This window comes from Acytostelium subglobosum (genome assembly GCF_000787575.1).
Source record: "Acytostelium subglobosum LB1 DNA, scaffold: scaffold16, whole genome shotgun sequence".
NCBI classification, from domain to species: Eukaryota; Evosea; class Eumycetozoa; order Acytosteliales; family Acytosteliaceae; genus Acytostelium; species Acytostelium subglobosum.
In genome coordinates this window covers 138,044-152,217 of record NW_012236517.1, presented here as the reverse complement: position 1 = coordinate 152,217, position 14,174 = coordinate 138,044, and the positions used below count along the sequence as shown (strand labels likewise).

Genomic DNA, 14,174 nt, shown 5'->3' with positions numbered 1-14,174 from the left:
AGGTTGGTTGATTGGTTGGTTGATGTACATGGGTATGGGGTGGGGAGTTGGAGAGTTGGTCTATCATGATGGCTGTGTTTACATCCATCATCATCAACCTTAGTATATCTAATGTATGATTGAATGTATGGTAATGTGCATGTGATGTGTCAACTGCCACTGCTAATGGTTGGCGTTGCTGCTGCACATCTTCTGTACATCCATTTCCTGCCGATTGAGAGTGGCGATGGTGGCAAAGGGGATGTGGAAGTTGAAAGTGATGAGAGTGAGGTCGATGGCGATGAAGAAGCCGATGAAGACATTGATGATATCGATGAGGACGACGTATTCCTATGTCTTGATGAATTTGTCGTCTTATAAGGTATACGCTTCTTCTCGATTGACATGTGCTTCAAGCCATCCTAATTTGAATGAATGGTATGATTCCAGATTGATTGAGTGGGGTGGGTGGCGAGAGAGTTAGCGTGGCTGTTGGCGTGCGTGGCTGGGGCTGTGGACGTGGCGGTGGACTTACCTCGAGTGACTTTGTTGGTGAATTAGTTGATGATGTGTCGTAGAGGATCTGCTTTCGCTCACGACGCTTTCGATTGAGGTTTATCTTTTGAATGGCCATCAGACGATGTTGTGATATGAGTACCTTGCGCAATGAGTTCTCAAAGTCTATGATGTTGGCGGCAATCGATATACTGCTCATGTTATTGTTCATACTGTTGTTCAGTTGTTGTTGATGTTGTTGCTCGTTCACATTGCCAATGGGTGACGGAGGCGGGTTGTCACAATAGCGATCGTCGTCCAACAGATGATCCATGTGATGGTGATCCAATAACTTGAGTGGGGAGATCAATGGTGATGATCTTGTTGAAGAGCTTGATATTGTCATTGTATTCATTCTATCAATGCTTTCATCGTCTTCATCTTCGTCGTCATCATCATAGTATTCATCATTGTCATCATCATCATCTTCGTCATCTACATCATCATTATGTTTGTGATCATTGAGGTCATCTTCAATGTCTGAGGATATAATGAGTAATGTTGGCTCATAACTATGAGCCTCTCTATTGTTGAGCATCAATATTAACTATAATATTTATATATATATATATGTTATGTTTAAATAAATAAATAAATAAATGATCAATCAATGAATCAATGAATGAATGATTTAAAGATGTCGATTTCCGAACAACAATCTGAGGGAAGAGTGATTGAGTGTGGATGTAAGCTGGCAACAACAACACTCGTGTTGGTTGATGGGTATAATAATGGTAGTTCATTTATAATTGGGTACCCAACGTTTCAGGAGGGAGGTCAGTCCAAGGGACCAGCCCGCCCCATGATCGACCATGTCCAAAAACAATGATGATATTTTGCAAACAATCACACCCACACTTGCTCGAATTTTGATCATGATCTCATCACGAATTTTTCAAACAACTCTTGTCGATGTTTCAGTTGACACACAAACTTTGAACTGATCGATTTTTTTTCTTTTAGACTGTTGAGGTCAAGAAGTCTACTGGCTGAATGACTGCGAGCATGCGACACTCGCAATTGTTGTTGGATGGTCAGTCACAGAGGTAAAGGTCCATTAACATTAGTAAATCTTGTCATTGGAGAAAGAAAGATATAAAGATATATAGACAGAGACACATCATTCGATAGTTAGATTACATCAATCATATATCATTACGACAACACATACCACTGTATTATTATCACCACCAAACAACCTCGCTACGCAGCATCATATATCAATTCTTTGTGTAAGTCATAACATACCATTCATCATTCATTCATCGCATACTTCATTGTAACAACAACAACAATGACTACGACGACGACGATCTTTAAATTAAATCAAAAAGGCGTGGAATGAGTTAAAGTCAAATGATAAAGGTCGAATGAGATAAAGAGAGAAAGAGTGAGAGTGGATAAAGAGAGAGAGAGTGTGTGTGTTGTCTTCTAACTTTATCGATTGGAGGTTGTTGTTATTGTTGTGTGTGTTGTGTCGATACATCTTCATTTTGGATATTTTTAACCATTTTGATGCTGAAGATGTGTTGTTGTTGTGTTTGTTGACATCGTTGGTGATCACCACCTCACCTGACGGTGACTGACTGCCTGACATTACATGACAGGATAGGATTGACCTCCTACATCTTGGTTTTGTCGTCGTTGGATTGGTGTTATTGTTATTGTTGGTGGTGGTGCCGTTAACATCATACCTGTCAGCCTCACTTTAGCTCACCACTCCATCATTAAATCGTGTACATATATATATCAACATATATTATAATATTAGAGTAGTAATACTATCTGTTCTAATATAATATTATAAAACAGTATATTACTTACTTACTTACTTTTAAGTCTTGTTGTTTGAATAACTATCTCAACAACGACAACGACAACGCAACTTGGACGACGACCATTCACACAACAACTTCATCAACATCGACAACATTGTGTAAATACACCTTTGTTCATTCAATCAATCAATCAATCAAACAAAGAATGATGATACTAACATTCCCATTGACTCATTCAATCAATATAGAATAACACTTGTACTCTAGATTAATATCTTATCTCTTCAACTCTAATCAATCAATCAAACATATACATACATACATTCGATAACCTCAAAATAAGATAAGATAGAATGTCAGGCGAAGATACACTCAACACAGTGTTGACATATATTGTCGACATATTCTTGATCCTGTCGATGGTTGGCTCAGGTTTGACGGTGATCACATTCATGCTGTTCCCCAAGCTGAGGACATACCCAATCAGACTGATCCTCTATCTATGCATGTCGATCTTCTTTGCGCAGCTGTTCTTCTATGTATCATTCGAGGCGTGGGACACCATCATGTGTCTGCCGTCGGCCATCATTCTGCATTACTTCTTCTTGGCCGACTTCATTTGGACGTTCTGCGTGGCGTTCAACTTCTACCAGATGATTGTCAAGAGAAACAGAGACGCCGAGTCCTTTGAGAAGTACTACCATCTGGCCTCATGGGGCCTGCCTGCAATCTTTGTTGTTGCCATCGCTGCCACCAAGAACTACGTCAACAGAAAGAACTTGTATGTTTGATTGATCAAGTGCCATGTGTCACCTGACCCTCTCAGCCTCTAACCTCCCCTCCCCTCCCATCCCACTCGATATATAGCTGTTACATGAACGCTCAACTACCAGTATTCTTGGGATTCTTTGTTCCAGGTCTGTTGGTCGTTTGTGCCAACGCTGTGATCTTCTTCTTCATTGCTAGAGAGATTCATGACACTTTGAAGAACGCACCACGCTCAGACAAGAAGGAGAAGTCAAAGGAGTTCAGAGGTACTTCTCGATCTTTTCTCGATCGGTCTGTCCTGGATTTTGGATTCATCATGACGTTCTTCCCAGGCGGCGTCGCCGAGATGATCTTCTTGGTGCTGTTCTCCATCACCACGCCCCTGCAGGGCTTCCTGATCTTCCTGTCGTACTGCATCAACGACAAGGTGCTCAGCAACTACGCACGCGTCTTTGCCAAGTGTCTGCCATTCTGCAGCCGCTGGGAGCACCTCGGCTCGTCCACCACTGTCTCTGGCACCACCGGCTCGAACAGCTCGACCAGCACCCACTCCTCGCGCTCGGAGAACCTGTCGTCGTCCACCAACTCAGTCTCGATGACACCAATCAAATAAGTTCGCTTGCGACAACGTCGTCTCGTGTCGTCCTTCTTCCATCACTCATCCTTTACCCTTCCAACTTCCCATTAAACACATATCCAGTGAGTGAGTGACCTTCCTTCCCTCCTTTGTAATAACTTTAGGCTTTAGACTTTAGCGCGCGACTACACTTTATTTATTGCATAGCTGTACCAGATGATGATGATGATGATGATAGTGGCGACGGACATGATGATGATGAACATGGATGACTAAACTGCGCGGCGGCCTGGCGGAACTCCTCTCGTCGCTGCTTGTAGCGCGAAAGGATGGCTGTCTGGCGGGCAGACTCTTGTGCCAACATTGACTTGTTGGTGTCCAACTCAAACAATTGAGCGAGAGTGTCGTCCGTGAGACTGTTGATGCGACCTTGGACAACGGACCACAGGTCAGTTTGCATGGGCACCAGGAAGAAGTTGTAGAAACGAAGGATCACATTCTTGGTGAGACGTTTGCGGATCGACTCAAAGATGCGCTCGGTCAAGTACTCCACATGTGATCGCGTGTATTCATTGTCACCCATGTGGATGGCCGCGCCCTGGTCCTGATACTCAGTGAACTCCCAGTAGATGGCGCGTGTCGACATGAACTCGTCCATGCACTTCTCGCGACATTGGCTGGCAGCACGCTGGACAAATGCGTCAAAAGTCTCCTTGATATGATGAGCAAAGTAAGGATACTGGGCAGCCGCCGTCGTGGTTGTCTCGGGCATGTCTGTGGATGATCCCAAGCAAGTGTTCTTGCGTCTGGCACCCATCACTCGATGTGAAATCTCCCAAAGATGCTTCATCACATATATGGCTCGTTGCGCCAGCTCATCGATCAGAGGCAACATGCACTCGTATGACTTTTGCTGTGCCAGGTCGCAGGCGGCCCACACATGGTTCGGGCTACTGTTGAGTTTGTTGAAGCCACATGACGTTGCGATCTCGTTGGTGGTCAGTCCAGGCATCCGCGTCGTCTCGGTCACCAGCTTGAACTCAGACATCAGTCGCTCAAACTGCTGTCCTCCAAACAGTTTGACGTTCGAGTTTGGCACGACGTATTCCTCGATGGACCACTGGGGACAGGCTTCGCCAGAGATGCTGCTCTCCACCGTGGCCTGTGCCTGCTGCCTCTCCTCGAACAATGTCTGGCCGTTGAGAGTTGGATTGCCCTCGCTCGTGCCGGTGAGCAGTCGTTCGATGGTCTGCAGAAGCGTGGCAGTGCTGTTGGTGGCCTCCTTTCGCAGACTTGAGATGTCCATTCTCGAATGTTTATCCTGTAGTGTTTGGACAAGACCAGTGGTGTTTTGGATACATTGTTGGATATCTTTGAGTATTGATGGCACTGATGATTGATAGTACTTCCAGATCAAGTTGATAAAGTGCGAGCGGAAGGCAAGCATACCAATTCTTTGGATGTATGTTTGATCGAATTGAAGTTGCTCCATCGTGTTTACATCACGTTGATGTAATTGGAACACCTTCTTCTGGAGTGTGGACACGTCCGATGACTTGATTCTGATGGCTTGGTTGGGCAGCGTGGCATAGTAACTGTGCGATCCAGTGGTCTGTGGTGCGCCGGCCAGGAATCGATTGATGTCTTGACTGGCGCTGAAGCCATGTATGGTGCTGGTCAACTTGTTTAGATTGGTCAGGACGAAGCTTGTGCGTTGATGGTGAGGATCTACTTGTGATATAATTGGCAATGATGCCATCTTATTCCAATCACCACATCCACAAGTGTCCACTGCGATGATAGTCCTGTTGTAACGACTGATCAATGAGTGGATCAGTGTCTCAACTCTCTCTTGGATGTTGCCAGATTGCACTTGGAGGCCTGGCGTGTCAATCAATGTGAATGTCAATGTCTTGTTGGACTCAATTGTGATTGAGATTGGCTCCAAGATGGATGTAGAGCTGGACAATGTGTTGGAGTTGGAGTTGGACAAGTGGATGCCCAATTGATCAAAGTTTGGCAATAATATGATTGACTGTGTATCTGTCTTAAGAGTGATCCTTGGCTTCTGACATTCATGATTGTATTGGAATTGAATATGTATTGGTCTCTTAGTTGATGTGTACACATTCTCCAATCCAGCCAAGTTCAATGGAAGACCGACCAAAGCCTCAATCAATGCAGACTTTCCAGCACCCTTTGGTCCAACAAACACAAACTCTGGAACTGGTAAACTAGTATTAAGGCTAAGTCCACAAAGTTAGATCACTGATCAATCAATCACTATTCCAAAGTATACATACTCTCTTGTGAACATTTGAAGTTGATGGAAAGCTTGGTAGACAGAGTCGGGGAAGAAGGAGTAGAGGTTGGAGGGATGGTGCGCCTGGATGGGAGTGATGTCGGTTTTGTCGAGTTGTTCAATCTCTCGCTCATTATTTAGTTGTTCCATCTCCTTTCTTTGTTTCTCCTCGAGGATTAGTTGAGCAGCGGCTGCCTTCTCACGTTTGATTCTCTCCTCCTCTTTGATCTTTGAGTTGTCCACTCTTCTCCTCCATTCCTCATCACTTCGATGAAGACCCATCTTACGTCTATCATCCTCTGTCGTGCTGAATGGTGGCACCGATGAATGTAAACTCGATGTGAGGTTCGGACTTGATGTAATATGCAAGTTTGTGAAGGTGGCACATTGTTTGTCCACTGTGTTGGAGTTGGTAAGGTAGAAGTCTTTGGATGGATGGAAGTTAGGTATGGTAGATGGACTTGGTGGCCATTGGTTGGTACAACATACCGTCATATAATGGCTTCTTCTTGTCATCATTGTCGGCTCGCTCATATCTTCTATGTTTGAATACGGACATGTCAAACTTGGGGTATGATTGGCTTGGTCTGATAGCCTGTTTGTTACTGGTTCCCTTGACTTTGGTAATGGGTTGGTTGATGGGTTGGTTGGATGGATTGATTGATTCAAGGATTGATTGTCAGAATATTGGATTGGATAGTTTGTTGTTGTTGGACTCTTTGATTATGTATGATTGATTGAATGAATGATTGATTGAGTCGAATGAGATGTGTTTGGTAACAAGAGAGTTGGAATTTGATTGATTGATGGAGTATGTTGATGGGTAATGTGGACATTGTATATAAATAAATACACTCCAATCAATCACGGTGATCATTCGTTTCATCATCGTCACATTCGTACCAAGACGTTGTATCGTCATTGCATCAAACCCATCAATCTCCAATGTTGTAGATTGGTACTGGGCGATATGACTTGTCGACAAGTCATTGTATTGTTTGTATATGTATATATGTGTATGAATCGTATTGATATTGTCGTTGTCGAGCAATGAATGACTTAAAAATAGAGACACAAGTGTTATTGATCGATCAAGACTAGTGTGTGTGAGTGTGAGCGGGTGGTAGAATCACATGACAGGATTATTAATCAGGTGATGAAGTGATTGGATAGGACAAAGGATGGAATTGAATATTCATGGTAACCAATGTGGAAATGTATCCAAAAATGGTATTCAATGCGATGAAGTAATGAACGATTGATTGAATGATTGGTTGTTTGATATCTGTCTGTAGTCTATCAATCAATAAGATAATTATTATTTACCCTTTAGATCTTTAAATAATTTAGACATTTCTAGATTGTTATTGTGGTTGTTAATGTTGTTTGTAGATATGTTCTTTGAAGTGTACACTTCAATCAAATATTCTCAATCCATCATTTACCAAACCAATGGTGATGATTGATCAATGGTATGGTATCATAATGTCTATTATTCATATCAATCATAGTAGTAGTAATCAATTTGTAGATTAGGAATATTAATGATTGTCCTGTCCATGATCAATTTGTACACCCATCCATCAATCCATCCACACACATATCAGAGATATTGGATTGTGATCAGAACATACATTGGGTGGGTACCCCTTTGAGTGTGATGCCCACTACCACTACAGACTGCAGAGAGATAATGATAAGTATCAATCTCATAAGGATCGATGTCATCCATCTGATTAGTAGTACCCAATCATTGTTATATGTTGTTGGGGGTGGACGATATTGGATATTGGATATTGATTGATTGATTGATGATTGTGCAGTAGCTTTACAGTGGTGTTTATTGATGGCATTATAACAATAATATGAATATCTAGATACATGGTCAATGCTTAAGGTTATGGGAGTAGTGGGCCAGTCTATGTGTTATGTGATGAATGGATGATTGATTGGACAGCATCCATCATCAATATTAATAATAATAATAATATATAAATATATATAAATAAATAGTTTGTTGGTTGGATAAGATTGATCAACCAATCAATCAAGTGCCAAATGGGTGTGTCACTTGCTTAACTCACTCATTGATCATCATCCATGGAGCATTGTGAGTTGAATGAGGAGTTGAGTGATGTTGGTAGATTGCTGCTGATGGCTGGACTGCCACTTGACACAGCAATATCTCCATCAATGTTCATCATCTCTGTCAACTGCACCGATATCTCTTCGAAGCACTTCTTGCATATCCTCGCCTTCTTGCCTGGCAAATACTGTGACAGATCAGTGACAGGACAACAATCATTACAGAATATCTTTCCACATTTCCTACAATGATGCTGTTGTGATTGATTGATGGGTCAGTGAGTGATGGTTGAATGATGAATGAGTGAAAGTGGACATACTCTTCTCCTTGTGACGGTGAAGCTTGAGGAGCAGTGCATGCAGGCTTTGACGATTTGATCTTTGAGCCACATTGGTTTGTTTCGGTTGTCGCTCGATCCATCGGTCTCTTCTTTGTCTTTGTCTTTGGGCTTGGGTGATCCGCCTTCCAGTGATGCCAGAATCTGTGATGGTGTCATTGAGCCTCGTCGCTCATATACACTCGATCGCTGTGACTCCTCCAAATGACCGACCATCTTATTAATGACCTCATTCAGCATCTTCATCCATGATTGTTTCTCCTCCTCCGTTGGCGCGCACAAGAAGTATGTCTTTGCCGGTGATATGATTTGGAATAAATAGTTAAATCCTATATGTTTGGTTTGATTGATTGAGCAAGTTGATTGAGTTAGTGAGTGATTGGAATGATTCCAATGACTTGGGTAAACATACTCTCAGTGTCTGGCAAGTCTTTAACCCAACACTTCTCCAGAGGCAGTGAATGTTTGTATCGATACTGGTTCTTCTTCTCTTTGATTGCGTAGAGGAGGAGGTCGTTGAAGAGGAAGAAGTGACGGGTGTTGACGACGCGGTCAGAGATCTTTTTGAGGTCGCCCTCCTTGCAAAAGACGCGGGACGGCTTGACAATGTCCTGCTCAAAGCCCAGAAGGTTGTTCTGGATGTCCAACACCTTGTGCTGCACCTGGAACTGCAGAAGACGCTCGTCAAGCAGCTGCGCGATCGAGCCAACCTTGTCCAGCGCCTCCTTGAGGTCGGCGTAGTCGACGTGTGACTCGGGCGACTTGGCCAACAGCGTGTCGAGCAGCAGCTTGTATCGCGGTATCCTCTGGATGGGCATGATCAGGTAGCTGGAGAGGTTGAGGCCTTTGGACGCCGGCTTGAGCAGACACTTGGCCAGGAATGATTGGAAGGCCGGGTTGGCCTTTTGGAGGCTGCTAAGCTGCAGGATCGACTCGTTGTACTGGTTCGAGTAGAGCGTGTACGACCTCAGGTAAGGCGCCAGCTTGAGGAATATGTCGCCAATCTTTTGCGTGTCGGACCAGCTCTCAATCCTCTTCTCAAAGTCCGTTATGAACGCCTTGTGTAAACTAAAGATCGTCTCAATATTCATAAATATCTTATTAATGTCATCGACGCTCAATATCTTCTCCTTTGTCGTTGACTTGTCTCTTAGTGGCAACATGAATATCTTTGATTGATTGATTGATTGAGTGATTGGAATAGTTCCAGTGATAGCCAAAGTGGAGGGTCAGTGTCTGGTCGCGTAGTCGCACATCCACAAGTGACTTGGACACATACCGTTATAATCCTGTTGAGGTTGTTGATGTACTTCTTCTCGGTGGAGAGTATCTCTTGCGCTATATATGTTCGTTGAAGCATGTCTGCTGCTGGGTCACGTGGCTTGTTGGCGGCGGCAACAGTCTGGCTGGAGGACGACGTCGATGATGAAGCACCGGCACTGGCAACCATGCTTGGATTGATGCTCGATGTGACAGAGTTGGTGGGTGAGCCGCTGTCATCCTCGTCGTCGCTGCTGTTGTCGTCCTTCTCCTGGATGACGTTCTGAAGGAATTGCTTGGCATTGTTGGTGGTGGTCGCTGTCATGGAGGCCGGCTTTTGGAGGCCGACCGGACGTAGCTTGGGCAGCGTCATCGTGCCATTGTCGTGCACCTGCAGGTCATTGTAGACGCTGCCGGGACGGCCTGGCGGGAGCGCCGGCTTCTTTGATCCGCTGCTGTTTGTCATGCTGCCCCTCGCGTTGTTGTTGTTCGACACGGGGCGCAAGGGTGGCGGGGAGTTCTTTCGCGAGCTACCTGGTGATCCCGGTGAGTTGTTGACGGGAGATGTCGATTTCGATGTGTTGTTGTTGTTTGCCGAGTTGAGGTTGGGCGAGGCTTGACCGACGTCATTGTCGGGGCCACTGGAGAGATGTGATGATGGTCGAGGCAATGCTTGAGATGACGTGTTTAGTGTTGTTGCGCCACCGCCAACACTACGAGATAGTGGTGCCAGAGCAGGTGGTGAGGCAGAGTCGTCTGGCCTCATCTGTTGCTGTGTTGTTCTTCGCACCAAACCAGGATTGCCCAATGGTGGAGGGTTTGAATTTGAATCCACCTGTGTCCTACGCAACACATTAACATTTGCCAAAGGTGGTGGCATTTGTTCATCTCTCTGTTGTTGTTGTTGTTGTTGTTGTTGTTGTTTGTACATGTTTGTTTGAATGATCTTGATTGATTGAATTTGAGTTGACTTATTGAATGATTGAGTTGAATGATTGATTTGCAGTTGTATTGATTACAACAAGTACTCAATCATCATCAAGATGTATTGTTAGGTATAATGATTGAGTGATTGAATGAATGAGTGAGTGTGAGAGATAATGAGACTCTCAGTTCTGTGAATCAAGACTTATGTGTATGTGTGTGTGTGTGTATGTGTGTATGAGATAAACAGTGTTTAGTGTTGTGTGTGTGCAAGAAAGTAAGTACTGTTGAGATAACAAACAATGTGGGATAAGGAGCAAACCAACAATCAAAAAAGGCGACCCATCACTGAATCCAGTCGATCAAAACAAAAGGTCAAAAAAAAAAAGGTCATCAAACACTTCCAAACACATAAAAACAAACAAACAAACACATAAAATATCACATGATTAGAGTGTTATAATATCAACGAATGAGTAATAACACAACCATCGCGAATTAGATGATCAGATCTGATTATTGATTTACCAACCTCCATCTTAAGAGTTGGGGGCCTGACAGGTGGTAGGATTGAGCCTTAAGTAAGATGGAATCAACCTATAAAGTGCGATCCACCATTTTGAATAATGATAGTGTGTAAGATGATCGTGTCAATCAACCAATCATTCATCTTCACCAACCATTAATATCATAATTATAATTATAAAGTATCAATAATGATTGGTCCACACTACTCACTCACTTTTATTCATTCAATGTTTGTTCATGTCAATGGAATGACTGAGGGCTTACTTACTTTGAAAGTGAATACACATCCAGACAGGACAGAGTTGATCAAATTCATCCATTATATGTTGGTACAGCATCGTGTTGTGTCAACAACGCCTTTAGAACAGGAAAATCATCCACCATGAAACATTCGATGTCGTGTCACGACATTAATTAATGACATGATCATCGTATTGATCAGTGTCGATTGAATATGGGCCATCAAGTTTCTAAAATTAGTGATCGATGCCCCTTTCGCTAGGGCCACCAACAGGACAGACGTCTGTCCAAATGATCATGTTGTTGTACAACTACAAAAACATGATACGATGATCGAATCAATCAAATCAATCAAATCAATCAAACTTAGTAGACAACAGGCCCCCAACCTTATCTCTTTGCCCCGTCCCTTACCTTATTGTATCTCTTTGCCTCGCCTCGCCTCACCTCACAGGCACTTTGTAGAATGACCAAGTATCCAAGTTGGAACGACACCGATCACAAACCCAGAGATAAAGATAATATGATGTGTAATGTAACACAAGCATCAACCTTCGTCACATTGAAAGTCGAATCTTGATTCCATGGCACCCAACACTACTGAGTGCACTGTGACTGGATTGATTGATAGAGTGATTGGATAGCTTTATAAAGGACTCATGAGTCCTTTACATCATAACAAGTCACTCAGTCACTCAGTCAATCAATCAATCAATCAATCAATCATACTTATAACAAATACAATCACAACATATACTTAATACTTATACTTATACGATGTCTTTAAAGATTACCAAGATACCATGGGTCCAGAACTTCTACGTTGGTGATGGAATTGAGACCTTCTTTGGAAACAAGAGAGCAAGTGCATTTGCTTCGGCACCAACTCCAACTGAGGTGCGTACCGTCAAGACCTTCAAGGCCAACAAGTCCGAGGTCAAGAACATCACCGACTACACCAACGCCCTGACCGTCGGTGTTGAGGCCAGTGGTGGCATCGCCGCGTATGTATCACTCAACCGATCACACTCTTTCTCAATCACTCGGCCACACTCGCTGGAATCATTCCAATCACTCAATCAATCATCCATTCTAAAATCCCATTGTCCTTGGAACCATTCCAATCACTAACTCACACTCACTTAATCAATCAAACATAGATGGGGAGCATCGTTTGAGACCAAGAACTCATTCTTTAATGAGAGGAACATCAATACCAACACGGTGCACTTCATGGTGCAGAACTATTATATAAAGGATGAGACTATGTTCAAGAGAGAGCAATTGGATGCCTTGGTGTTCTCCCCAACCGCCTTGACAATGATCAAGAACAAGCAGTGGATCCAATTCAAGAAGAACTACGGTGACTCATTCGTCGTCGGTTACGTCCAGGGTGGCTACTACTTTGCCGACGTTGCCATCTCCTCGTACACCGCTGCCGAGACCACAGACATCTCTGCCAAGGCCTCCACATCCTGGACCGCCACAGCATTCACAGCAGACGGCGGTGTCAACTTCCAGAACACCATCTCGTCGCTGGCTGAGACCCACTCTGTTCAGTGCTACGTATCGGGCACTGGCGTCGGCATGAAGACCATCAGCATTGGAGACATTGCCAAGATGATTGAGGACGCTGGCAAGCTGGAGGACATGGGCAATGCGCGCATTTACGCCATCCTTATGAGCTACGACGACCTGCCACAGTGGAAGAACGCAGTGCCCGTCGGCACCACCGTGGACATCCAGCCCAAAATCACCGCAGCCTTTGCCAAGAAGCTGAATGAGCGCTACCTCAAGATCAAGTACTACATCAACCAAGAGTCGGCACTCAACTCCACGCTCAAGCAGCTGATCACCGATTCCGATGTGTTGGCTGCCGCCCAGACCAACCTCAACACCGCCATCTCCACCTTGAGGAACTTTGACCAAAAGTTTGAGAACCTTACCACCTCTCAATGCGAGAACATGTCCGCTGCCAATGCTGCTGGTACCAAGCTCTGGAATGATCTCAAGACATCCGAGACCACCATCACCTCCATTGTCAACTTCTTGGTTAAGTATGTGTGCACTCAATCACTCGCCTGGAATGATTCCAATCACTCGATCACTAATCAATCAATCAATCAATCATGTAGCAATGGAGTCAAGCAGATTGGTACCAACGCTGAGCGTGCCACCTTTATCACAAAGATTAACTTGTTGGAGACCTATAACGTATGTATCTAACATGAGCGAGGGCTGGAGTGATTCCAGATTGTCTAACTCATCAATCAATCAATCAATATCCAGAAAACATCCAAGTGGGCATCACCATCACCAGTGATTACTCAGATCATCGCTGACTTGAGAGCCACTGCAATGAACCCATTGATGACATACTTCTGCTTGATCCTGGAGCAGAAGAATAGATGTGTGAATGAGATTGGAGAGGGCGGCCCAGACTTATGGGACACCCCAAGCGAGTGGATCACATACCTGATCAACTCATTCCGCTCGACATTCGCACTGTGCTACTTCAGCGAGGCTGAGCGCCAGGCAATGAAGGTGCACTTGGATCAGCTGCAGGTGGAGAACGACGTCAACTCGGCCAGCTCACCCTGGAACAACCCCAGCACCTGGCTCGACAACTGGATCGCCCGCTCCAAGGTCAGCAGCAGTCTGGCCTGCTACGGTGAGAACCTTGCCTGGTTCTTCAGCTGGCACAACCAGAACAAGAGACAGATGTGGTTCGACCCAGATCCCGTCATTGCTGGCTACGTCAAGGCCATCAAGTTCATCTACAATCTCTAATACATGTCATTGTCGTTGTCATTGTTGTTTTAATTAATCGGCATTTTGTT

At 44.2% G+C, this 14,174-nt stretch overlaps 5 protein-coding genes across 5 annotated transcripts; 2 read left to right on the top strand and 3 right to left on the bottom strand.

Annotated features, from left to right (window-relative positions):
- Window positions 1–149: 149 nt before the first annotated feature.
- SAMD00019534_077800 (hypothetical protein) lies at window positions 150–1,072 on the bottom strand (the record flags this gene model as incomplete). The annotated part of the gene is made up of 2 exons (XM_012896820.1): window positions 150–401; window positions 515–1,072. The coding sequence occupies 2 exons, from the start codon at window positions 1,070–1,072 to the stop codon at window positions 150–152; spliced, it is 810 nt and encodes a 269-aa protein (XP_012752274.1).
- A 1,593-nt stretch (window positions 1,073–2,665) lies between these two features.
- On the top strand, window positions 2,666–3,693 carry SAMD00019534_077790 (hypothetical protein; the record flags this gene model as incomplete). Its single annotated transcript, XM_012896819.1, has 2 exons — window positions 2,666–3,093; window positions 3,180–3,693. 2 exons carry the CDS (start codon window positions 2,666–2,668, stop codon window positions 3,691–3,693), a joined length of 942 nt encoding a protein of 313 aa, XP_012752273.1.
- Window positions 3,694–3,853: 160 nt separating this feature from the next.
- On the bottom strand, window positions 3,854–6,518 carry SAMD00019534_077780 (hypothetical protein; the record flags this gene model as incomplete). Its single annotated transcript, XM_012896818.1, has 3 exons — window positions 3,854–5,891; window positions 5,961–6,384; window positions 6,449–6,518. 3 exons carry the CDS (start codon window positions 6,516–6,518, stop codon window positions 3,854–3,856), a joined length of 2,532 nt encoding a protein of 843 aa, XP_012752272.1.
- A 1,525-nt stretch (window positions 6,519–8,043) lies between these two features.
- SAMD00019534_077770 (hypothetical protein) lies at window positions 8,044–10,573 on the bottom strand (the record flags this gene model as incomplete). The annotated part of the gene is made up of 4 exons (XM_012896817.1): window positions 8,044–8,298; window positions 8,365–8,711; window positions 8,795–9,551; window positions 9,662–10,573. 4 exons carry the CDS (start codon window positions 10,571–10,573, stop codon window positions 8,044–8,046), a joined length of 2,271 nt encoding a protein of 756 aa, XP_012752271.1.
- Window positions 10,574–12,111: 1,538 nt separating this feature from the next.
- Window positions 12,112–14,124, top strand: SAMD00019534_077760 (hypothetical protein; the record flags this gene model as incomplete). The annotated part of the gene is made up of 4 exons (XM_012896816.1): window positions 12,112–12,338; window positions 12,495–13,391; window positions 13,470–13,548; window positions 13,624–14,124. 4 exons carry the CDS (start codon window positions 12,112–12,114, stop codon window positions 14,122–14,124), a joined length of 1,704 nt encoding a protein of 567 aa, XP_012752270.1.
- Window positions 14,125–14,174: the final 50 nt, after the last annotated feature.